Consider the following 26,539-nt stretch of genomic DNA (forward strand, 5'->3'; position numbering starts at 1 on the left):
CACGCAGATTGCATTAGAGACCTTTTGAACAAATGGAGAACAGAAGGACATAAATTCATTTGTCAGAATGCATCATTCCACAGTATTTTTGTAGTTATTCAATTTTAATCATCTGAGCAGCACCAGTTCCTAAACACCTCTAAAGTGCTGCAGGAAAGGGGAATTCAGGGCATCAGGGCACCGAGTCAAACATCTCAACTGGGACTGAGTCTGAGGCATGTGTGTTTGGGTGTGTCTCACACACTGTCAGGGTGTTTTTGGGTGGGGGGGTGGGGGGAGAAGCAGCAGGATGCTTGAGATGGGACAACAGCTGCATAGTTTGGAGCTTTTCTGGCCAGAGACTTTGCGCAATCTTACATTGTTTCCTGGATCCAATTTGGGAAAAGTTCAATGTTACTGAGAAACAAACATAATAATTTGACCAGAAATGGGCGTTTTTTCTGTTTTATGGTTCCTGGCATTCACTTTTAATCTCAAATGATCTAAAGACACCCAAAGAAGGGATCAATTTTCCTTGTCACTGGAAGCCATTAAACATAAGACATACTTTATGTATCCCAAATATGGGAACTTTACCAGAACGAATCAATAAACAGATGTTAAACAAGATTGTGTACACTGTAAAAAAACACAAACAAACCAAAACAACCCCCCCACCCTCCAGCCACCTACAGTAATAGTGCAGCATCTGGTGTGCCAGAAAAACACAGTGAAATAACGGAGCTTTACGATCACGGAAAAATAAAGACATTTTAATTAAACATGGAAATTTTCTCGTTTTGGAAACTAGTTCTGTAGCTTTAAGTTTACACAGTATTTTTTTAAAATTGCATTTAAATGTGCAAAAATGATAAACAAATATCTAATAATACGATAAAATACTGCTACAATAAAATCAACCAAGCTTAAAATTGCTACAGTTACCAGTCAGGTTTATTATGTAGTAAGAAGACAATTTTAGAAGGTTGCCACGCCCACAGTGCTTTTCATTTACATCTGGTTCAATCTATAAACCGTCCATTTTCCACCCATTAAAATTTTCCATGTTGCTGGCTATCTGTTTGAACTTTTTCCACACTGTCCCCTTGTAAGTGTCCCTCTGTGTAAAGTCCGTCAAGCATCCTTCAGATTTGACAGTTATTGATCTGCAAGTGCCCGCCCCTTACACCTTGTTTCTAATCAAAACTAAAACAAAAGAATCTGATTGGTTGCATCACTTTCCTGATTTAACCTATTTTTACGTTACAAAAAATGAAATTATTACAAAAATACTGTTTGTTTGGTCTTACATGACTAGACTATTCTGTTTATGGAAGAGTTTAGTAGTTTTGTAAAATTATATTGAATGATCCAAGTCTGTAATTTCACAGCCAATTAACATTTATTGTTCAATCTCATTAAACTTATGCATGCCTTAAGAATAAATCTTTACAGAATTTTTATTATTCCTTCTCCATAACGTCACAGTTTTATGGTTTATTTTAAAATAAACAGCACAATTATAAAATACACAGTCTGTGAAATTACACTAATTATAATTGTTAACTGTGTTTTGACAGCTTACTAATATTTGCAGTTTACGTTATAAACACCAAACTTTCTGTGAAAAATGTCAATTTTGTTTATTCAGTTTTTTTCCCCTATTTTGCAATTTTATTGATAATTTATTTACAGCTATGTGTAGCAAATTTAACAGACAGAATGTTTCATTGCAGATTCTTTTAATTTTAAAGCATATAAAGGAATGTTTTTACTTTAAAGTATCGAAGACCCTAGATTTCAGGCTACAATTGCAACTTCTCAAAAAACGATGATGTAGCTCTTGCATAAATCTCAGTGTTGTTGTCGACCGTGTCAATTTACCACGAATCAAGGAAGAAGAAGAAAAAAAAAGGGAAACGATGCTGCCTCATGACTCAAATCCTCAGGCTTGCTCACACATGCCAAACGCACTCAGAGGATTGAGAGCCACCTGTTTGCCAAGTGATAGACGCAACAGATGCACTGTTGCCTGACCTCTGGCCAATTTACACATGTACACATGCACGCACACGGCTTTTGTTGTTAAGCAAAACTCCTGATACAAGAACAAACGCACCCACAATCATGACTGTTAATCACGCCGAATACAAAGGCTGCTGCGTTTTGCGCAACAATACTGCCGTTTGTTTCAATTTGCAGCAATATTGAATAAGAAAATAAATAGATGCAAGAGATTTCTCACATATTTTTATACATTTATTGAACAAATGATCAAATCAGTTAAAGTGTTTACGTGGAGGGTTACAGAGGTGGTTAGTGGCTGGCTGGAAGTTGAGGTGAGTTGGGAGGAGATGGTGGAGCTGCTACTTCAGGACCCGGCACATCCACCTGTGTAGAAAACAAAAATGTGAAAACAGAGAGAAGAGAAACTAAAATTGATCTACTTCTAAGACCGTTGCATCCCCTCTCCATCCTACTTTCATTAGAAATAGGCTAAAATATCTTTTTGCATATATTTTAAAAAAGAAAGCTTCTGTAGTGGTGGTAGTGGGTTGTGGGGGCATGATGCCCACCGTGGGGGGAAATTTGGAAGAATCTCTTTGCAGTGTGGGCGGTGGTGTTTTGGAGCGCCAGCTGGAGGCAGACAGGGGACAGGCCTCCCTACTGCCTGCAGCCGGCTCACAAAACGCATCCGCCCACGTCTCGCTGTTTTTATAAACCTGTTCCTGGAGAGTCTGTAGGCTGGCACATACTGGGGGTGGACCAAATAACACTAATCTTTCAACTTAATGATGTAACAAATTACGCCCGTCAAAAAGGCCAGACAATTTGACATCAGTGCAAGATTCAGAGGCTTTATGAGCCTTCTGAGGCAATCTTTAGAAGAGCTAGAAGCATGGATGCAACACATAAATAACCAAAAAGTATGCGTTTTAAAAGAAAAACATTCGGGTAATCCCAGCGAATGAACCTCAACAAGTCCATTTAGATAACCGAAGTCTCTCTCTCTCTGTTGTCTAGCTGTACAGCGGGTTTTAGTATTGAACATGTCACCTATTTTCTAAGTAAATATATTTCTAAAGGTGCAATCCACACACACAAAGAAATCAAACCACAGAAGTCCAAAGGCACTGCATGTCACCCCAAAAGCACCACGCCAACAGTGAAGTTTGAAGGTGGGGACATCATGGTGCAGGGCTGCTTTTCAGCATATGGCACTTCCTTCATATAATTAGAGCAAGGATGAATGGACAAATTAAAATCTGCTTCCATCTACCAGGATGATGAAGATGAAACGAGGGTGGACATTACAGGGAGAAGATGCTCCCAAACGCAGCCAAGGAAACTCTCAGAGAAAGAAAATAAAACTGTTAGAAAGGCCGGGCCAATCATCGGACCCGAATCCAGCTGACGAGAAGGGACCCCATGTAAGCCTGTTTGTGTGGAAGAATGGGCCAAAATCACCCCTGAACAATGCATGCAGCAGGTTTCTCCATACAGGAGGCTTCACGAAGCTGTCATCACCAACAAAGGCTGCAGTACTAAGTAATAAATAACTCTCAGAAAGTGTGTTCAATACTATTTCCCTTTGTCACTTAATTTATGGACATCTATCGTTGATTTCTTTGTGTGTGTGGATTGGGCAGGTTGTTGCCGACATCTGGTGAGAATTTCATGTCAACAGCACTCTAGAAATATATTTACTTAGAAAATTGGTGACGTGTTCAATATTTATTTTACCAGCTGCATGTCTATCAATCAGAGAGAGAGAGAATTGTTGCAATTCCAAGTTCCCCCACTTCATACCAGCATTATAATTTGCAAAACGGTGCAGAAGAATCAACTAAAGCAAAAGGACGCCGCGGGTCATTTTAAAGACATACTGCCATGTTGAGCAAACACAACATCTGTAACCCTCAAACGCTGCAATTTAAACTGCACTCGATCATCACAGTAAATGTTGTAATTTAGAAAATTGTTTTGGTAGTATGACATCATCTGATGAAATGCTGCTTTGACTTAAAACAGCTGAACAGTGAACACGAGTCACAAACAGGGTGACTTTCACTGTAAAGACCAATCAACACTTCACAATATGATGTCAGGCAACAGCCATCACCAGAATGGTGACGATGCTAACAAAGTTACTGCTATCCATTCCTTTAACCTACCAGAGTCATAATAATTGATCATTAATAATCACACTTAAAGGCACAGGCTGAAATAAAAACACACGCACCTGGATTTCAAGCATTGTAGTGAATCCAGCCATTGTTTAACTGTTTAATACTGAAGGTTGTTTCTCAGCAGTTTTTCCACATTAAGGAAAGACAGATTTATTTCAAAGAGCTGAGCATGACAAGAACAGCCAGCCAGCCTCGGGCTGCTTAACAAAAGGAATGAAAAACATTCATGTGGTCTTAAAATGACATCTGTTTGCCACTGCAGGCTGCGAAAGAGAAGGAGAGGAGGTGCATTTGGCATGTCTGCCTACATATGCTTTCTTATGATGTAACGTGGTTGTCCTTCAGAGATCTTCTAGACCTCTTTCACTTTATAGCTCTTCCACTGATTAGCGGTAGCGACGTTCTGATAACTCGGGACAAACGGGACAGGGCGGCTGCCCTTCGTACACCTCGTGTGCACGACAAACACGGCATGCATTAGAAGGTTGGCTGATAATATATAACAGTGACCTCCAAGACTATAAAACTGATGTGCAGCCTCTCCTGGAGGAGGTCTGCATGCTAATCCTGCGCTCTTAAAAACTCCACAAATATATGATCCAAATATTTCACAATTTTAATATCAATCCAACTCAGGTCTTCAGACTTTTGTTCTTAAAAGTGCCATTTTCAATTCCCCGAGTATCCAATCTCTGTGTAGAAAATGTAGGCCATGGAGCACAGTATATCATCAGTTGCCAAATTAAGTGCGTCTATTAATGAGTACATCTTTTTTTTTATTATTACGCCATCAGTGATGCGCCGAGGATGCCAGAAAGGCTGCAGCGAAATCTATTTCGCCTAGATGGCTCCATCCAAAATTAACTCATAACCTAGTTTGAATTTGCAGAATTGATGCGTCTATCTTTCAGCGCTCCAGTCAACCTCGGTTATGCAGACGGAGCGGATTCACCTTTCGCATCAATCCAGACGTCTAGAAGTAGAGCCTTGAACATGCAGAGATTTAAAAATATTTTTCCCTCGGATCTTCACTCGGCGTTTGTGTTTTTGATGTCGACTTCAGAAAGCAGCCTTTGTCCTTCATGAGGAGGATGAGACCTGCCTTTTCCTTGAGATTACAGCCCGCGATACTTCTCCTGTCTCGGTTTTTGCCAACATAATAATGCACGGTAATAAAAACAGAGTGCTAAATCCTAACCTCTGGCTACTGGACAAATACTCAACACCGTCCAGACATTAAGAGTTCTCTCTGGGCTGGTTTCAGTTCTTCAGAGCTAAAAAACGGAGACATTTGCTGTTCTTTTCTCAAACATATTTTTATTAGATTGAAGCACATTTGCTGTTCTTACCAGTTTCTCTGCCCGTTGCCTCAGTTTCCTCCAGACTGTGTGGTGAGCCTGCAGAGAGAGGAAAACGTGACTTGGAGGCACATGTAGACACAATAAAGTGCTTTTTATACATCACACACTTCTTGGCAATTGTGCATGACAAACTGTTGTAACAGATGGACAATCAAGTGCCATTTGATTAGCTTTTGTTCCACTGCTGCAACGCTTTTAAGGATATTAAAAGAGAAAAACACGAACAATAAAGCCTTTATTTAATGTGGGCTGGACTGCTTTACATCACTTTTACAGTCCTAACAATCAAAGCACTAAAACGTGCATGAAGTTTACAATCATATGACACTCAACCTGCCAGTATCCTTAGTATGTGCAAAGACACTGGAATAAATTTTGCAATTAAAAGAATAGATAACTGGTTCCTATATATACAGCTTATACTAAACACACTTTCTCACCTGAAGCTGCAGAGGCAGGGAGAGGCCCTGTGCTCGACGATGGAGGCCCCAGGATCCCTGCCCCAGGCTGTGGAGGGCCGTCACCTCATACTGGGAGCACAAGCCTGTTCTGGCCACCAGGGGGCCCCCACTCAGGAGTACATGGTCGCCGCATCTACCAAAACGGGTACATGGTTGGTTGAGTTTAGGCGAGTGCAGGAATAATGAAAGATTCTACTCTGCCTGTCATGCAGTGCAATAAGGAAAGTTTCAGTCTACTGGTGTTTGCTCAGTGTCCAAATACTGTTACACATATTTGTTAAATGCAGAAGCACAGCCTGCAAAGTCAAAGGAGACGCAAATTCATAAACTCTAGCTAAAGTTAGGATACCTGTCTCGAGTTTAGTACCAAGTGACTGCTCTTAAAGAAGGTCCTGCTCTTGATATGTTACTGCGTATGAGATATGACGATATCTGGATGTTGTGTTTTCTTTCTTGCACTGTGCGTCAGTTGTATTTGTTCATTTATTTGAGCATGCATTGGTTGCGGTGTGTGCTGCTCTCTTGGCCAGGTCTCTCTTTTTGTACTCTGTTTATGTAAAAATGCAGTGTCACCTGTAGAGCATCACTGTGCCTTTGGGATTTTGAGATGCTTTCTGTTCCACTTCTTCCTGCTTACACCTGCCAGAGTAGGAGAAAATACAACAAATAAAGCATTTAAAACTAAATGAGTCGTGAAAGGAGGTACATGGAAGTGTGAGCTGTCTACACAGCTGAGGAGCACTCAGATGCCAGTCTACCTGCTGTGTGAGAAAGCCTCCAGTGCTACAGAGGGCGCCACTTCCAGAGGCTCCCAGGCCAGGTCTTGGTGGATGAGCTGCTGGGCCCCTCTGGTCAAAGAGCGTAACGACTCCTGAAAAGAAACGGACGTTTTGCTTGACAAACAGATCACCAGATAGTAAAACATCAACTGACAAACAGCAGGAGTCGTTCCTGCCCTCCAGCTTCTGGGCAGGATCGACTCCATTAGGAATGAGCAGGGATGGCAACATTACAACCAAAATAAGGCCGAATGATGGCTGAGTTTGTGGGATGATGAGGTCTCGTCACTGCGATCTAAGAATCACATAATTTCAAACAGCTGATTTTTGAATGGAAAATCTCATTAAAGAGAAACTTAACATTGGCCAGATGTCACTACTTCTTACAGTAAAAACTACAACCTGCCTAAACAGTTGTAGTTTTTACTAGAGTCGCAGGGCTTTTTCCAGTCGGGCTACGAAAATCTAACTCAGCTCTGCCCATCGGGCTATCATAGGAAGGAAAAATATATGGCAATGCTTTTGCATTCTTTCGCAAATGTAGCTGTGTAATTATGTCATTGGCATCGATGAGCCTCTGTCAATATGTCACATATTGAAATCGAGTTTGAATTTGCGCTTGTTTTTTGCTTTCACTGTGCGATCGCGCGAACTGTGTATAGAGAGCGGCAGCACTGATTGGTAAGTCACAGATTAATTGTGTACCAGTTCCTCTGAGGTCGTCTTATCACTCATTAGCTTCCTATTCAAACATGACAAGTGAAATCTCTCGCAGCAAGCTTGAACATGCGATAGAGGCTGATTGCGCAGAGAATCGCTGACCGTTAAATGCATTATTGCTCAGTCTGCAGTATCTTTCCCAGAACAAACACCAATTGCAAAAACATACTATAAATAAACCAAGCACAACAAGAACTCCTGAAAAATCTGTTTAGAACAGTGTACTATGTTGCAAAGAGTGAACTACCACTGGCAAAATTTAGCCGTCTTTGCAAACTTCAAAAAGCAAATGTCCTAGATGTTGGTTCCACTCACCTCTTACCCCTGACTTCAGTGGAAATTTGAGATTCAGGATCTGACACAGACTGATTCATCTTCTACAAAGTTCTTACAAGTTCATAGAAATTTCTGTCCAATTAGAACCAAGTATTTAAGTTGATGATTGTAATTTTTATACAATTGTTGTAATTTGTGTTTTAACAATTTTTTGATTGACGTTTTGTTTCCTTTGCAATATTATACATTTAAGTATAATATCTCTTTTTTGGGGGGCTTCTTAAATTTATTTTGGGCTACCAAAAACTGAAGAGTGCCTGCCCGAAGGGCTACCAGGGATTTCGAAATTTTGCGAGCCCTGAGTTGTATTTAAGAGGCCATGAGCACCTGCCGCTGCAGTAAAACAGATGGATATTCACCATCTAGGTAAACAGAAATGATGTCGGCAGCGACTGCAGTGGCGTAATAGAGCTTTGGACCATACACGCACCTCAGAGGGAGTCCATGAGTCGAGGTGGGGGTCGAGCACCACGTCACAGCAGAAGGCCCCAGAGAGGACTGCAGGGAAATACAAAGTCAGCACAGCAGAAGCAGAAATGTCAAAGCAACATTTTCACTTAAAAAAATGCTTAAATATCAAACATCAAGACATGTAACATATGTCAGTAACTAAACACAACCTTGGTTTTTTTTAATTATTTAACATCAGTCAACAAAGACCAGATAATACATCAAAACACTCGAGGTCAAACTTCTGAAGACACATACTCAGGGTCAGGGTAAACAGTGGTTTTCTACCTGGCACTTCAGGTGTGCGGAGCAGCTCCACAGTGTAATCATCCTTGAAGGCTGTCTCCAGCACCTGACCCAGCAGGGCAGCGCAGGAACGCCAGTACGCCTGAGCACAAGACAAGAGGACAGGACTAACACTCAAATATTCACTTATTCTACAAACTGGCTTCCACATCTTTACTGGCCTTGCAGCTCTGATGCTCTGATGTCAACAATATTTTCTTTTCCCAAATAAAAGGTGTGATCCTTTAGCAGCAAGCTGAACTTATGAGAGAACGTTTGTCTGTCAAAGTACCTCATTGACCAGTGTGGGGTCGTTGTCTTTAAACGTGAGCAGAGTGAGCGAGCAGGAGTGGGTGAGGGGCTGGTGGAGAGGCCATGGTTCTCCGTCCACAAGAGCCAGAGCTGAGTTTGTCACATGATGCTCCGTCAGATCTGAGAGTGACAGAGCGTTTGTTTGGAGTGAAACATGTAACAACACGTTATTAACACGTGCAACTGAAGCTTACGGTGGAGAATTTATAATCGGTTTGTTCTTTTCACTCACGTCTAGCGCAGCTCAGCGGGGTGGACATTCCTTTGTTCATGACGAGCAGCGCACCGTCCAGCCCGGGGCCCTGCATGGACACCTCGATCTTCTCGATGCGGGGGTACAGAGCTCTCTGCCTGGCCTGCTCTCTGGAGAAGACGGCGTTACGCTGACTGCGTACCTCAGCCAGAGATGGACGCTGAGCTGCCGCAGCGGACGCAAAGCCTGTGGATATATATTTAGTCTGTTAACTGTTTTTTTTTAAAACTATATTTTATAAATATTTTGCTCTTTACTTTTTTTTTTTTAAACTGTATTATACTGGTGAGTGACTGTCTTCTGCTCGTCAAATACATTTCATTGCAATGTTGACCCTGTGCTAACTTCCATATGACAAATAAAACTGAAACTTTTATGCAAATATTTATTGTACAATTATTTAAGGGGAAAAAAGCTAAGAAGTCGACTTTTTTCATCATCATCATTATTATTACTTCGTCTGCTGTACCCAACCGTGACTCTAAAACAGAGTTTTAGAAAGAGCCATGATTTTGTACCGTTATACACCTGCGCACTTACAAGGCGCTTTATTAGGTACGCCTACTGTCACTGAGCTGGACCTCCGTTCACCTGAAAAACTACTATGTATTTAACCTGTGCCTTCCTGTTATTGATTCAATAAGGTGCCGGAAACATTCATCGGAGATTTTGCTCCACATTGACATGACAGCATCATACAGTCGCTGCAGATTTGTCGGCTGCACATCCATGATGGGAATCTCCTGTTCCAACACATCCCAAAGCTGCTCTCACATTTCTTGCGGTGACCCTCCTGTTGCCAGTACTTTCTCTTTACAATATATAACCGTAAAAAATATATCATATTTTATTGTATTATTTATTTCTATGACAATTAAATCCAGCTTTAAAGGAGCATTACTGCAGCTTACAGCTGTCACAAGCCTGACCAGCTACATATGCTAGTGCTACACGGATAACAACTGGTACTCACGTCGCTGGAAAATTCGACACACGGTCCTGCTCGCCATTTTCACGACTGTTCCTACAGCCACGCAAAAAAATACCTCAAACAGATACAACAGAGCAAACAGATAAATGTCTATTACAAACGTCTATGGCTGAAGGACGCCATGCCTGACTCGTGTGCAGCGCATATTTAAGTCCGTAGAGGAACTGATGTTTTCAGAAGCTAAAGTTCCACGTGTAAAACGACACGCTGTTTTAGCTTAAGACAGCAGGTGTCGCTGCTGGCAGTAGTTTCAAAGAAGCTGGTGTAATTTTGTATTAAGCCAGTCAATAAAATATATCGTTTACTTCTGTGATATTTTTACAGGCACTGTTCCTAACATATGGTGTCTAAGATGTATTTCAGCATCACCTCAGCTTCCATACCTTCCTAAGTGCTGAAAGACTTTTCCTCTTATTCTGATTGGAGGGAACCCAAACTTATGATCTTGAATCTGGAGTCTCACACACCCCTCTAGTTCCATCCTTCTAATGGACTCTAATGGCACTCCAAATTTGACAAATGCCCGCTGGATTTTTCAGGACCAGAATCTGCAGTAGGCGTTGGCACTAATGGCAACCGGCAGGGGCAGTAGCACAAGGACGACCAGCCAGGGGAACGCAGACGCAGGACCAAAACATCATAAATCATCTCGACGCAGGCCAAGGCAGTGCCAGATTACTGCTAAAGAGCAAAGCTGAAAGGCGGCTATATTTTCTCAATGAGTGCAAATCTTATGACCTCTGGAGGTTAACATGAAAGGAGAGCGGTAACTTCAAAGACTGGGGAGGAAAAAAAACAAAAAAACACAAAGGCATTTTTTGATGACACAAAAAAGATGATCCAACAAAAAACACACACGACACACTTGTGCATAAAGATTTATTATTTTGTTGAAAATAAGTGTTTCTGACATTGAACCACTAACATATCCGATGTGACTAAAGATAGATGAGCTACACACTGACACTGATGTTCACTTCATACATTGTAACAAGGCATTTGTATCATCTGTAAGGTGTCTGCAGAGTGTTGGTACATTTTATCGACTGACTGACTGATTGATTACCGTCTCTTTGGGTGCGATTGATTGTACTCACTTGCGAGTGTGACAGTACAACTTCGTGCACACGTCATCCACAGTTATTATCTGTGACATGAATGGGACATGAATCCCCCCCTAAAGGTGCGGCCTTTTTTTTGTTTGTTTGTTTGTTTTAAACACATTCGTTCATCCTGTCATTCATTCATTGTTAAGGTGGGCCCTGCTTCCAAATGCCTTCCAGTAACGACTCCTTCACAGTGGTGTTAACTTATCTTTCCGGGTACCCGGTGAATGGCCGTTGCACTGGCAAAAAACAAAAAAAGTGCAAAAAAGAACAACAAGCAGAAGAAAAACAGGACAGATAGAACTGCTGAGCACGCCGAGCCGTCCTCCCATGGACCTATGGCTGCTTTCCCAAAAGCATTTAGCACTGTGGTCCTCTTTGTTGATGGCTTTTAAGATGGTTTTTGGCACCGCACTGCCTTTGGGAAAACCCCGGGAATTCACTCTGGAATAATCAGCAAAAACCATGATAGTAGCAGGAAGGTCGTGTGTTTGTTTTTGTTTTTTGTTTTATTTTAAGAGGGAAAAAAAATCCCCTCTGTGTTGGAGAAGTAGTGAATGTCAAAACTGAATTCCCCTTAACCTGCTTTCTCTGGAACTTCCTACATTTCCCAGAATCCTTTAGGAAGCAGCTAAGAATAGTGACACCAAAAGTGGGGGTTTGCTTCCTTTAACTCTGCCCCGTCTCCAATCTTCAAGTTTGTCTAACATGAATACATTTGGACTCTAATTTCTACTCCTCTCCAATCCATCCACCAATCACTCCTGCTCCACCTCACTTCTGACATTTAGCTACTGTATGCTACAGGCGGGGCAGCAGGCCTCTCTCCGGTCCGGCAGAGGGCAGAAGTCCATCTGCCTGACGATCTCCGCGAAAAGCTCATCCACCATGGTCTTGCTCTTGGCTGACGTCTCCATGAAGGGGCAGCCCCAATCCTCAGCCAGCGCCTGGCCCTCGCTGGGAGACACCTCCCTCTCATCCTCCAGGTCCACCTTGTTGCCCACCAGCACCACCGGTACCTGCTGGTACCTGCAAATTAAGAGAGAAAGTGACATCAGTGAAACTGTGCTGCCTTCACCACCCCGCTGGGTGTCTTTTGGTACCGACTACAGGAACTTCGTGATTCCTAAGGGACAAAGAAAGAGAAGGAAAGAGCCATAAATGCGTCTGCTTGTGTGTCTGTGTGTGCATTGTTGGCCTACATACTGTATTTGCTCAATGCTGAAACAATAAGGGGTTTGAAACAATGCACAATAGAGCGAGAGGAGAGGAATGAACCCAGCTACGCTCAGCTCCAGCTTCCCAGGAGGCTCCTGCTGCTCAGCGGGCGTCCGGTACCAACAGGAGGTCCTTTCAGAAAACCGCCATCATGAAAAAACCCAACTGATGGTCCATTTATTGCTGAATACATTACATATGTGTTTGCATGGTGCGCAAGCTGCATATTTTAATGGATTCCAATTCTTGTTTAAAAATCGTTAGCTCTGCACTTTGCACTTGCACCATTTCCATCGTGCACTGAACACGTCTTAAGGATCAAAAGCCTTCTCCCCCAACGCGCGGGGCTGACAAGCCCAGTCCTCTTCCCCTCTGAGCCATCGATACGAGGAAACCAGGCTGGGGAGAGTAATGGAATAAGTTATTGAATAATTGAATAAAGCTAATGTGCTGCTCTCACATGGGAGAGACATGAACACTGGGGCACTGGAAACAACTATTTTCTACTTCATATTCATCTTTGGCTATATTTGATGCTTGTTACTGCTGTAAAAACTCCAAGGCTTAGCATTAATTTATAAAGAGCCGTGTACATTACTTCTGGTTTTGAGAAGAGGCTGACATCTGTAATTTGGTAAGTAACTCCTTAAAGGTGCACTTTAGTCAAATCACACACACACACTTCTTCAAAACAGCACTGCCTTCATTCAGTGGGGACAGACAGACAGTGGGTCTATAATCAATATTTCATACTTTGTGAAATGGCCCGTGAAGAGGCCGAAGGAGAGCTCAAAGGAGAATGAACATTGGACTAATATTCATCAGCATGAAGCAGAACTGCCAACAAACGCTCATTTTGCTGTGTAACTGTTGCTGGATCTCTAAAAAGCAACTACACTCACTGGCCATTTTATTAGGTATGCCTATTAGCTGCTTTTTAATGCAAATGTCTACACAGACAATCGCATGGCAGAAACTTGATGCGTTTAGGCACATAGACTTCGTCAAGACTACCCGAGCATCAGGATGGCAAAGAAAGGTGATTTAAATGAGACTGGTGGTGACAGACCATCTGGTCAGAGTATTCCAGAAACTGCTGATCTGCTGGGATTTTCCTACAGGATGGTCTGAAAAAAGAGAAAATATCCAGCGAGCAGCAGTTTTCTGGGCGAAAATGTTTTGTTGATGTCAGAGGTCGGAAGAAAATGGCCAGACTGCTTTGAATCGATAGGACGGCGACAGTGACTCAAATAACCAGTCACTGCAACCAAGGTATGCAGAAGAGCATGAGTTACAGCAGCAGAAGGCCACACTAGGTGGTCTTCTGGTGGTCTTGGCACACTTTGGGCCCTTTAGTACCTTGTTTATTCTGTACCACAGAGAATTAAAACAATTCTTTAGGTAAAAGGGAGTCCAACTCAGTAATAGCAGGGTCTACAGAGCATTTGCTAATTGGCTTGCAATAATTAATGGTTGCAGTTCCTCAAATGGCCACTTGAAGATTCCTAGGTGCACTGCCACTTCACTGAATCACACCTCTGTGCTGTTTTCCTGAATGCAATCATATATCATCCCGTCCACAGTGTATGGACGCAGCTTGCTAGAGTTAATACTTCAATACCAGACTTCCCAAACCACTGGGTAATGTCAAAGTGGCCATCTTTTATATACAGTGACTTGTCGCAGTTTTCCAACTGTGGCAAACTGTTAGCACACTAGTTGCTACTTCACAAACAGACACTTATATTATACTTAAATGAAGCGGGACCCCACTTTATTCAAGCAAAAGATATTGCATTTCAGTTAGATGCCCTTCATGTCTCCTGCGATTAAATAACTACACAATATCAATTAAAGCGGGTGTATATTCTCACAACAGGTAATAGCATAGACTACCTAATAGCCTTGGCCATCAGTCATTCCTAAGTGCTCTCCCAGCCTGCCTTATTGATCTGCTGGCGCTATTGAGAAATAGGCTCTTATCTACAAATTGGTGGCCCGCTGCCACGCTGCTCAGCTGGGAGAAGAGCTGAGGCGTGGAAAAGAGCTGGCAAACGTTTCAGCGAGCTAACAGGGGCCAGAGAGCTGCAGGAAATGAATGCAGGCAGCAGGGCGGAGGACACTTATGGACCTGCTCGAGTGTCATTCAGCAAACCGGTGATTTTAAAGGGTTCTGAGCTCGACCTGTATCTGCACCTCGTTTTGGATCTCCAAAGCTTCTCCAAAGAGCATTTCTTTTGTCTTAATTGCCTATAAAGACACTTCAAACTGTCAGGCAGACGAAACTCATTCCACACAGCCGAAGACTTCCTTCCCTGCAGCCTGACATTTTCCCTAACAACAGCTGCACTGTACAACACAAACGCACGCACACACACGCAAAACAACAGCTGACCTCAGCAGGACAACCATCTCGCATGGCCCGTGTGTTTGGAAAGCTGGAATCTAAAGGGTGTGAAGTGTGAACAAGGAGAGTACCGTGGAGACAAACACAATCTGACAGCCTTGCAGGAGAAACTCTATATATATCTACAAAGACACAGGGAGAGCCAGATTCTCCGGGGTGGGGCGGGGAGTTTGCACGGCGACTGTTTATTGCAGCATCGAACTACAAGCCCCTCCTCATCGGATGAGGGGGGAGCAGCTCAGCGCACCGTGGAGAAAAGTTGTCCCACAGGGATCTATAGGCTGCTATCACTCCTTATTGAATAATATCTCAGGAGGTGCTGGAGTGAGAAGCTTAATGTCTTTATCTCAAGCATGACTCTTCACTATAGCTATGTGCTAACTGTGCTTGCTTTACTGAAGTGTTCATTTGCTTTTTTAGTTGATTGATATGACATAAAACAATGAATGTCTCTGTTTCCACGTGATGCAGTGTAACTCGGTCATAGGTCCTTCTACCTTTGGGGAAGACCTGACTTAATTTAATCTACAAGTACTACTAAATCCTTTAGATCAGGATTTGGATGGATTAATAACAGGTAGAACAACTCTCTTTGACGACTGCTAGAGTATAACCCTAATTTCTCTTTTCTGAACTTTGTCATTCTGGCTGCTTACAGAACAAAATGATTGGGTGCGTGTCAGACGTTAGTGAAGGTGATCGGCTTACTGGGGTTATATACCGAGGTTATATACTGATATATACTGAGGTGACAAAAAACAACATTAAGGGTACAGCCGAGGTCGTCAAATGTCGTTTTTATGGGGGGAAAAAGGTTAAATACTGTTTTTAAAATACATATTTTGTGCTTTTATTTTGAAATTTTATTTTGAAATCTTTTGAAAGCAGCTATAAAAACCCGTCCTTTAGCCTTTTTCAGTTCACTGTAATGACCCAAAACCCCCATATAAGTATAAAAGACCAGTTTCCCAGTTAAAGGCAACTGTTCTTTTTTTTTTTAAAGTGGAATTCTTATATGGATTTTTTTTTTAAAAATTCTGTACATATTTGCAAATTTAATTGAAATGTATCTTATTATGTTTACTTGGATGCATAACTTTGCACTAGTTTAAGGTTTAATATGTCGAGAACATCAGTTTGGATTGTTTTGTATAATGCCGTGTGTTTATACACAGCAGCACTTTGAGCTAAAAAGTGAAAGTCCGTCTATATCTCTGACGATCTGCATACTATCAGTTTTGAATCCAGTCCGGGGCCTTTTTGCATGTTCTGCGAGGGTCCTCTCCATGTACAGTGGCTTCCTCCAGCAGTCCAAAGACAAGCACAGTGTGGTTAACTGGTGATTCTAAATTGTCTGTATGTGTGAAAGTGAGTGTGAATGGTCATCTGCCTCCATGTGATAGCCCAGAGACAGACCTGTCCGGGTAGTACCCCGATGGCATTGATAGGGTCCAGCCCCCCCACCACCACCACAACCCCGTATTGGATAAGCAGAAGAACATGGATGCATGGGTCTGTGACAGTTATTCCAGTTATCATGATACAGAATGTCCTCGTGACTATTGGAGCCTTAACGGTATGTTTACCAGTGTTACGTTCTTCCTGAAGTGTTATTTTCCCGGCTGTATAAATATAAATCAGGAGAAACTAACAAACGCTTCTGACTCGTTCCTTTTACAGCACTTGGAAACCACCTAGTATGGGGATTATCTGCACAGTTGGAATGTGTTGGGATTGCTTGGCTGAACCATACAGTTGTATAAATATGCAGATTTTAGATTTAAAAACGGAGCGTGAGAAACAATGCTAGAAATATAAAGTGGCTTAAGATAGCTTAAAAAACTATATCGATTTATTTTTTTTATTTTAAGTCTGTATTGATATCTAAAATATTGCAGCATCCCTATGATGCATGTATAAGCCTGAAATAAAAGTTAGACACAAACGACTTAATGCCATTCACCTCTGCAGGCTGTTATTTCAGCTGCTGGCAAAGAGGCAAACACAAAACCAACCCACCCACCCACACAGAGAATCAGCGTTTATTCCTCACATAAAAAAGATGGCCTCCACATTTTCCATTTAGCCTCGGGGTACAACAGACTTGTTAAGGCTACCTGCTGTGCTAAATAGCTTCAGTGACCTCACTTACCTGTTTTTTTTCTTTTGTTTTGTTTTTTTACAGGGCCCACAGCAAAAAACACTCATACAAATTACAAAAGAACAGTCAGACATCGCCTACATGAAGCCCTCCAACCCTGCAGCCACCTCTTTGCTCTCTGGATCTGCTGTTAATTACCAGTTGTAGCAGCAGCAGCAGCGCTGTGTGACAGCCAGCCATGTATCTGCATGTAGAACTGGATAGAGAAATCACACAGCCTATAGTGCCCACACTATGTGAACTCCCAAAGGGTGTGTTACTGCTGGAGAACAAAGCTTTGGTAGCTAATGTTTCTGTAATGCCTCGGTATCATGGAGGAAAAATCAAGGAAGCGAAATAACAAACCACAAACATTCCCGTGATACACAGGCAAAGAGAGGGGTCTGCACAGCAGATGGAGAAGGTGTTTTTTTAAAGATGAAACCCCAAGCTTCATTTCCACCTTTAATGCTGCAACCCAGCTCCCCTGACAATCTTCTTCTCTGTTCAGATAGAAAGACATTAAAAGAGGATGTGAGTTCACATGGCCAGTGCTGCTTTGAGCTATGATACCTGCTGTTCTGTGCACCTAAATGACAACAAGACTCCCAAAGAGAGATATAAGCTACTGTTAATAAAGCTATTATTAAAATATTCCAGTTTCTTCCTTCATTGTGAGTGTTGAGCCTGAAAGAAGTATCTCAGTCAAGCAGCCAAAAAGAAGCCAACTGGAAAAGACTGATCTGCACTTCCTCTTCTGGTCACATGAGGCTGATCCAAAAATAAGTCCCCAAAGACCTCGATGTTCCTCCACAAACATGGAGCAGTGGACTGAAATGTTTCTGAGTGGAGCTGTGATTAGTAAGAAGTTAATTTAATTGGCAGTTTTATATATAATGCAATAAAGACTCTTTGCAGGTTCTCGGTCATCTAGGTCATGGTAGTTTTAAGAAGGACTTCAACTCAGTTTTGGTTTCTTACCCCTCCCAAGTGCATAACCTGAGGCTGTCTTTCTGCTATTTACCTTAGCAATATGCTGGGTGTCCGTGTCTGTTTACTCTAGAGGAGGCTGTGAAACTTTGTGCAAGGATTCAGAAAGGAGTTGCTGAATCGGTAAAGCTCACTTCTGTCCGATGACAGCTATATCGAGGTGTCGAGTTGTTGAGGGACTTTTCTGCCAGTAAGCATTATTGCTGCAGTAGGCTCTTTGAGCTGCTGTTAGCCCCTGTTAGCTGCTGTTTTGTCACTGTTACCTGTGACCTACCTACTTAGTGAAACTTCTTTGAATTGGATTGAACACTGTTGGACATTTGCAAATAAACTTTCATACAATGTATACGATGTTTATGACTATAATGCCTATCAGAGAGAATGTCTGATTTTTAAGAGACTTGAGCCTAACATTACCTGGCATGATGTTAGCTTAGAACCAGCTGCTGTTGTCGCATGGCTAAAGTAATTGCAACAATATATAAATATTAAATACACATATTTAAGCATGTTTTCATGTGTTAAAGCTCTGACTTCAGTTCAGGATATGAGACAGAATGGCAATAGCATGACCTGTCACCTGATATGTGTATTACAAAAGGCACAAAAAGCAACAAAACAGGCCTCCTCTTATTCACAACCCTGTTCAATAGCACTCCTAGTGGTCTAATAACACTACAGGATGTCTTTAACATTAGCTGTGCTCATGCTATTTGTACAAGTCAATTTAATACATGTTGAATGGCTGCATTAAACCATCAATGCTACAAAGCTCTGACTGTTTTTCCTACTTGGGAAGCTGGCATCAATATGTGCAACATTAGAATGATTTAAAACACTTCAATGACTGCAATATAAGAATGCAAACTGATATAATCCATCCATCCATCCATCCATCCATCCATCCAATTCTATTATCCAGTTGAGTGCCAATGCAAGTTGGACTATCTATAAACAGAGATTTGCTTGAGCTGTAGGTGAGGAACTAGAAGTTTTTGGTACCAGAAGGTTTCTGGATTATATTTACAGCCTGAATAATATTGACCAATCACAAGCTTCATGAACAAAGATTGGTGCACACGACAGGGAGCTTCAGCCTGGATACCAGCTGGCTCCATGGGAAGCCCTGTATCACTGGGTGCTATCCCAAGAGATCGTGTCATCACATGATGCTTTCCTTCAGTGACACCGAAATGCATATGCCTTGCAGACTTTGTTTTTTTCACTCTGTAAACATTCCCTTAGGAAGTAGAATCACCATCACTGTTTATCGGGTTCATAGCTGTGGCTGAAGTGATAGTCATCTAAACATAGGAAGGTCCAGATAAACATCAAGGCAAAGAATCTTTTGTAACCCTGAGGGATTAAAAGATAAACCGGAATGAATGCGAGATGATTCACAAGCAAGGAATTGTAATTGCACAAATGGTGTTCACTTTAGACTTTCCTAATGATGTTTGCTTTTTTTTATTGTACTACACTCACCTCTGGGCAAACTGGGCTTCACTTTAAAGGCTGGGAATGACCATTGTGATTCATATTAAATTGGACTGGATCAAGGTAGAACCATGTGTTTTCAGATCCCCTGAATGAGATAAATGGTGGCACATGATGAAAACACTTAAGCAAGCATAGTGCAGCAAATATGTTAAGTCTATAAGTCCAAGCACTTTACTGGTGGCTATCCTCAGAGAGCTGGCTACTTAAACATTTCTCTCCTCACTTATGGGCGATGCTAAAAGCCTAAGGAAAAAAAGTGGCTTTGTCCCTACACCAAAGTGCCCCCTGGGATACGTAGTTTTGGTCTCTCCACCCTATTCCCACTCAGTGGTGCGTGCTGCTCACCTCCTGCTATTAGACACAGCATCAGTGCAGCGTGAAAACGCAGCTCCAACACTTTGAACGTGCTTCCTCCTCCTGTGCCGATTAAACTATAAACCTTAACGTGCAAGCGAGGAGATCATTAGATTGCGAGGAGGGCTACGCCCAGATGTTGTTATCACAGATAGCGACTTAAACGGGGGTTTGTGTGGTTAGACTAAGACCGTGCTGGAGCGTTCAGGGGGGTAAAGCTTATCTGGCGTAGTGTTTGTTAACCTAAATACGCACAGAAAATTGTCCACATATGTGAAGAAAAGCTGCTATATATCAAGTGTCTTTGTATTTAATGTATTTCCTGCTTCTCTTCACCTCTTCTTTAAGTCAACACTGTAATGTTGATGTATATGTGGCGCCAAAGTCGTGTCAGATGGTGACCACATGTCAACTTCAAATGTGCTCATCTGAACACATTTAAACGGATTTTACCATTTATAGTGTGGTTCACAAACTAAATTAGCTGTTTACCCCTAACTGTTAGCATTTCTGTTCACCGCTTTTAGCTAACCTTACATTTAATAGCAGTTCATCATGTTTAGTGACCACTTTCTTCATTGTGTTTAGCAAACAAACTATTTAGACTGCATACTTTTAGCAAAGCTTTAAAAGTGTAATCCACACTTTAAGCTATAATTTGAGCTTCTAGCTCATGATTTTAGCTAGCTATTTTGATGTGTTAAGCTAACAGTTTCAACTGTTAAGCCATCCATCCATCCATTCGCTTCCGCTTATCCTTTTCAGGGTCGCGGGGGGCGCTGGAGCCTATCCCAGCTGTCATAGGGCGAGAGGCGGGGTACGCCCTGGACAGGTCGCCAGTCTGTTGCAGGGCTAACACACAGGGACAGACAACCATTCGCACTCACATTCACTTGCACATTTACACCTAGTGGCAATTTGGATTATCCAATTAACCTATCCCCACAAGCTGCTAAGTTTGTGGGGATAGGTTAAGCCATCCTTTTAATTTTAATACTTTTGACATTTTACCATAGGTTGTTTCCAGCAGCCAGACGTTCTTATAATATTTTAAAAGCAATATTTCTCCAGTCTTTCTAAAGATATATTTTCTTTGAGCTATGGTAGCTTTTTCACTAGTTTTCAGTCCATCCGTGTACCTGACTGCTTTTGTTAAGCCACTTCACATTGACCTATGAATCATTCATGCATTAAAAAGGCACCTAATTTTTCTCCATTTCTTTAGTGGCATCTACAAAAAATGCTAAATATAACACAGATGGAGAGACAGAAAATAACATTTTTATATCAATACAGTGGAACCCCGGCTTACGAGGACCCCATTTAAAGAAAAATTCAAGTTATGAAGGCACTTAACGGCAATATTTCTGCCCGTGGTACGGCAAAATGCCTGCGTAATGAAATCCGCTGGCTCTGATTGGCTGAGCCCAGAATGCCCACAATGCCTTCCGAATCATGTGATAACATCTTGGCTTTTGTGCTTGTGTTTCGCCGTTCCACGTGAAAGAAGTATTGTTGCTGCAGTTAGCAATTAGCCTATCGTTCATTCATAATGGGGCCGAAAAAACGGCGAGGCAGCGAGTTCCGATCAAAAGGCGGCTGAAGAATACGTATGCTTTTCTTCAGTCTCCACCACCTCCTCCTCCACCAAGAACTTCGTCTTCAGCCAGCATCGCCTCACTCAAAAGGCGATGGAAAAAGGTGCTTCGACTTACGAAAATTTTGACTTACGAAAGACCCTCTGGAACGAATTAATTTCGTAAGTCGGGGTTCCACAGTAAGGTGATTCCCAAAGAGCTATTAACTGAAAATAGTTGGCATATTTCAGTATGCTGTTCAGTGTGCCCTTAAAAAATGTGAGGAAACTGGGTAAGTGGAGAAGAAAAGAAGCAGCAGGCCTAAAAAAAAATTCTCCACTGACGCCTGATCAGAAATGGTTTCAGTGGAAGGATGTATGTCTAGAAGCCATTCTTACGGAGGGGAAACGGGGAGAAAATGCTGATTCATCCTCTTCCGCTTATCCTTGTCAGGGTCGTGGGGGGCTGCAGCCTATCCCAGCTGTCTTAGGGCGAGAGGCAGGGTACACCCTGGACAGGTCACCAGTCTGTCCCAGGGCTAACACACAGAGACAGACAACCATTCGCACTCACATTCACACCTATGGACAATTTAGAGTTACCAATTAACCTAATCCAAATTACACAAGAACTGGAATGAAAATCAGTGGCAGTTTGAAAACTCAAAAAGTTTGCATTCAAATCAGTGTCAACATATACCGTGATTATCAAGAGAGAGATACAACATTGAGTGTGTACAGCTATTTGTAAAACACGGGGGGCTTTGTCATGGTTTGCGTTGCATTCAGCCAGTGGTGTTAGAGATATTGTCTGAACAGAGAAAAGAATAGAGCAAAATGCAGCCAACTTCCAAAGAAAGAGCTTTGAATGTCCTTCAAGAAGCCTGGAGAACTATTCCTGAAGAATTCTAGAGACTCGGTTTTTGCCTGATATACTATGCTTCCATGTATATTAGCATGTTTCAGTAAGTTGCTGCACCTATTTCCTATTTTCTACCAAAATATAGAGAAATGAGGGGTGGCTTAAGACTTTTGCGTAGTACTATATTCAAAATGTTAGTATTTCAACCTCTAGCTAGCCACACTTTTAGCTAATCAAGTTTCACTTAACAGAATTTACAAGTTTTTTTAAATTATACTTTTAGCTAACTATTTCAGAATATTAGGCTAACAGTTTTAGCTGCTTAAGCAGGATTTTGGCAAGAAATTCTGCAACAGAGGTCATAATATTAGCTCACAATTTTAGCTATTAGCCACTTTTTAGTTTAGTGAGATATTTTTTAATGGTTACCCGTGTGTTACCCATTAATTTTAGTAAACTGTTAACTATGACATTACATTCGGGTTTTCTTTAGGTTGGGTAGCTGATCTGTCATACAACGAGCGGACTATGAGACTATGGATTCACGCCTCCTTAACCAAACAGCATATCTCACTTCTTGTCCATGCTTGGCACATGGAAAGCCTTGCATAAGCATTCTGGTTTATATGACTGCCTAATGGAGGCCTGATGTCTTCTTGGCTTTCAACCCAACACAATCCCATTAAGTTCTGGTGAGTGGGCACATACTATATCTCTGTGTGAGGCTCGTTGTTACTGCTGCTGGCTCAGCAACAAGTTTGGGAGGAGGGAGGCTGTTTTTCTAAAGACAGCTAATGGAGAGCAGGAGCCGATTGTGACGGACACCTTAACGAGATCAAGTAACTAACCGAGTAGATCTTGCTAGTACTTCTACTTTTGTCACAGACTGTGACAGACCACCGTTTCTAGCCTCACTGACCACTCAAGTTCACACAGCATCCACACCTAAGACCAGTTTTAAGCAGCTAATTAGAATCATGCATGTCATTAAGAGTGTGAGAGGAAGCCAGGTACAGCGAGTCACAGGGAGAACATGCAAACACTTAATTTCTGTGTAATAATGTCTCTGCACAAACCTCAACAACAATATTATGTTTTCAAGTCTACTTAAGGGTGTTTTACTTATCTGCAGCTTTGCACATACAGTAACAAGCCCCACTTCAAAGCCAGAGCAGTGTGAAATACAAGCATGAAATATTTATAGGTATACACTTGAGGACGGCGATGGCTGCTGCAGTGTGGGCAGCCGCTTTGGGTGCTGGGGCACTTTTTTATCCATCATTACTATTAAATTAATTTTAAAGGAGTCCCCCCGCCCCACCCCCACGCATTCGCCATCACTGTGCATCGTCAGCTGTGACGCTCTCGAGCTTCCACTCGGCCTGTGACGTCCACACCACAAGAGAAGCACCGAGTTCACTCCTGGGAGGCAGATGGAAAGCGCCGCAGCAATACTCTACTGGTGAAATGATAAATGTCACAATACTGTATGAAACGAGCATGCCACCACACTCGTGTTCAACACGCAGAAAATGGGGGCAATATAAGTGTAATCATAAAAAATTAGAGGTGTGCAATCACAAGATTTTTGTCTTTTCTTTTCTGATGATAATGAAGTGCACCCCCCCCCCCCTCCCCCCTTCCCCCAATGATGATGCTCATGTAAGACTACTGCATGAGTCAGAGCTCCTATCTCACTTTATCTTTGGTTTCCTTCTGCATGTCTTCTTCGCTGATTTAAAGTGGGGCACTTTTAGTGGGGATTTTTGTTGCCTTAATATTACCACACCTAACACTCCCCCATCTTCACTGAACAGCCATGAAAAGTAGCATCAATCGCTCATCTATCGGCTGCTGGCATCAAAACAACAACAGCTATAAAAAAAAATTCTATTGAAGAAGTCATAATGATGCGCTTTTGTTGGGAATAAAACAAAGAAAAATACGTTTCACTCCAGTTGCACCCTGGAGTCACAGGCTCACACAATTACACAAGACTCTGAGCCAAAAAAAAAAAAAAAATTCAATGTGTCACTACCGAAAAGGATAGACCACAGCCTTTCTCCCACTCTCGCTCACTCCCAGGCTGTGAGATGAGCTCAGGGGATGTGTTGAGTAATGGACTGAGCTGATCAAAGCCGTGCAGAGTTAGTCATGTGTGAGAGACGCAGAGAATATCAAACCCTGGGAGAGTTCAGCGGGTTGATGTGTGACAGGTGAGCCGCAGCTGGGCTCTTATGAAGAACATATGAGCGGGATGCAGCTTCTCACGAAGGACTGGAGGAGAGCGTGGGGGAGAGAGGAAGAGGAAGAGGAGGGAAGACGTGAAGAGGATGGCAATTTTGGGATGTTTCTCAGCCTTAGTTTAAAATGAAAAAAACAAAACAAAACACTGATTTGTATGTGTGTGTGTGGGGGGGTTCATTTCATTTATAGAGGCCCTGGAGGGGCTCCATGGGGTACTCCAAACATGTTTACTGTTATATGTGACTGTTTTATTTATTTGAATCAAGGTGTAAATATTTATTATCATATCCTTAACATTCCTTCACCGACACAGACAACTTCCGGGGTCCTTATTGCCCCAATATGGCTATTTAAGGCCCCTAAGACGTGTTTTGCTCGCCTTTTGTCTGTGGCATCAGAGCATTTATTTAGAATTACAGTGAATTACAGCAAACTGGAAAGCGTCTCACCTTTTCACCCTGATGATCTGATCTCTCATGGGTTTGATGTCCTGAAAACTTTGCTGGTTGACCAGGCTGTAGACCAGGATGAAGCCCTGGCCGTTTCTGATGTAAAGGTCTCTCATTGAGGCGAACTGCTCGGTGCCGGCCGTGTCGAGGATCTCCAGCACCGACGGAGAGGAGTCCACCTCGATCTCCTTCCTGTAGAAATCTTCAATGGTCGGGTCGTACTTTTCTATAAATGTCCCGGTGACAAACTGGACCGTCAGCGCGGACTTCCCCACCCCGCCGCTGCCGAGCACCACCACCTTATACTCCCGCATAGCGCTCCCGTGGAGTTAAATCCGGCATGCAGAGAATAAAGTGATCTGCAGCGGATCAAAGAAACGCATGCCCGTGCACAGCAGCCCAGACTCACGCTACAGGCATGACACAGCCTCCGGTAAACGAGATGCTCTTGCAGTTATAGGCGGCCGAATGGAGATGATGCTGGAGCATTTAGCCCTGAGATGCACAGCCACACTGCCTTCTACTGAAATATTCCCACGCTATCTTGAAGGGACACCATTCCGGAGGCATCCATAATGCAATAAGGCGTCGGTGCGGTTAAAATAAGATCGGCTATTATTAGAAACAACTAGACGGCGCATCTTTTTATGTGCCGACAAAATAAAAGGCTAACACTACATTTCCCCTGCACAGTGGGGTACAGTGGAGTTAAAGGCGAAGAGCACTCTTTGCCTTATAGAAGACAACAGTGCTGGGAATCCACGCCTCTGGTGTGCTTCATCCACTGGATGCTACTATTTCCTGGAAGATATGGAGGGAGATTAGTGCCACATGGCAACAGGGAGCAGAGCACAGATGTGATGGAAAAGAAATAAGAGAGGCTGCTGTGACATAATTGTTTTTGACCTCGTTTTAAACGGAAATATAAGCTAATCTGTGAGGAATGCTGTCAGCAGCCAATGGGAGGCTAGCCTGCACAAGACAAAGCCAGAGGCTTGGACTTGGTTTCCAGCACATTATAATGTCTCAAGACAGTGTCAACATGTGATGCTCGACTCTGAGCTCTACTGAGGGATGTTAACTGAAGCCTCAGTCAAACTACATAAGTCCCACTCTTCAATTACAGTTTAGTTTTATTTCTATTGCACCAAATCACAACAACAGTCGCCTCATGGTGCTTTATATTGTAAGGTAAAGGCACTAACGGAGAGAAAACCCCAACAATCAGGTGACCCCCTGTCAGCAAACACTTGACAACAGTGGGAAAGAAAAACTCCCCATTATGTTTTTAGGAAGAAACCTCCAACAGAACCAGTGTATAAACACATAGTAAGTCTTTTTAAAGGGTTTGCATTTAAACTGCATCTTAGATGGCCAGATGAACCAGAAGTGGACAGTGCTAAGCACAAATGTGTAGGTTCTGCATGATGCACTGTGATTGAGCACTTAAACAATTTTCCTACACATTTAATCCTTTACAGGGTTCTGAACCATGCCAGAAAATCAATTTTCTAAAAAATGTAGTTTCTGCTGAACCTTTTAACAATTAAAAAAGTAATTAGAAATATTAGTT

At 42.3% G+C, this 26,539-nt stretch overlaps 2 protein-coding genes across 2 annotated transcripts; both read right to left on the reverse strand.

Annotated features, from left to right (window-relative positions):
* Positions 1–2,216: 2,216 nt before the first annotated feature.
* Positions 2,217–10,266, reverse strand: mrpl39 (mitochondrial ribosomal protein L39). Its single transcript, XM_031738442.2, has 10 exons — positions 10,100–10,266; positions 9,106–9,312; positions 8,854–8,993; positions 8,565–8,664; positions 8,257–8,324; positions 6,750–6,862; positions 6,565–6,630; positions 5,971–6,124; positions 5,519–5,566; positions 2,217–2,370 (listed from the first exon to the last, which is right to left on the reverse strand). Exons 1-10 carry the CDS (start codon positions 10,134–10,136, stop codon positions 2,296–2,298), a joined length of 1,008 nt encoding a protein of 335 aa, XP_031594302.1. The 5' UTR covers positions 10,137–10,266; the 3' UTR covers positions 2,217–2,295.
* A 716-nt stretch (positions 10,267–10,982) lies between these two features.
* LOC116319192 (ras-related protein Rap-2a-like) lies at positions 10,983–25,741 on the reverse strand. Its single transcript, XM_031738443.2, has 2 exons — positions 24,967–25,741; positions 10,983–12,252 (listed from the first exon to the last, which is right to left on the reverse strand). The coding sequence occupies exons 1-2, from the start codon at positions 25,278–25,280 to the stop codon at positions 12,015–12,017; spliced, it is 552 nt and encodes a 183-aa protein (XP_031594303.1). The 5' UTR covers positions 25,281–25,741; the 3' UTR covers positions 10,983–12,014.
* Between the last annotated feature and the right edge of the window lie 798 nt (positions 25,742–26,539).

This window comes from Oreochromis aureus, linkage group 23 (assembly GCF_013358895.1).
Source record: "Oreochromis aureus strain Israel breed Guangdong linkage group 23, ZZ_aureus, whole genome shotgun sequence".
Classification (NCBI taxonomy): Eukaryota; Metazoa; Chordata; class Actinopteri; order Cichliformes; family Cichlidae; genus Oreochromis; species Oreochromis aureus.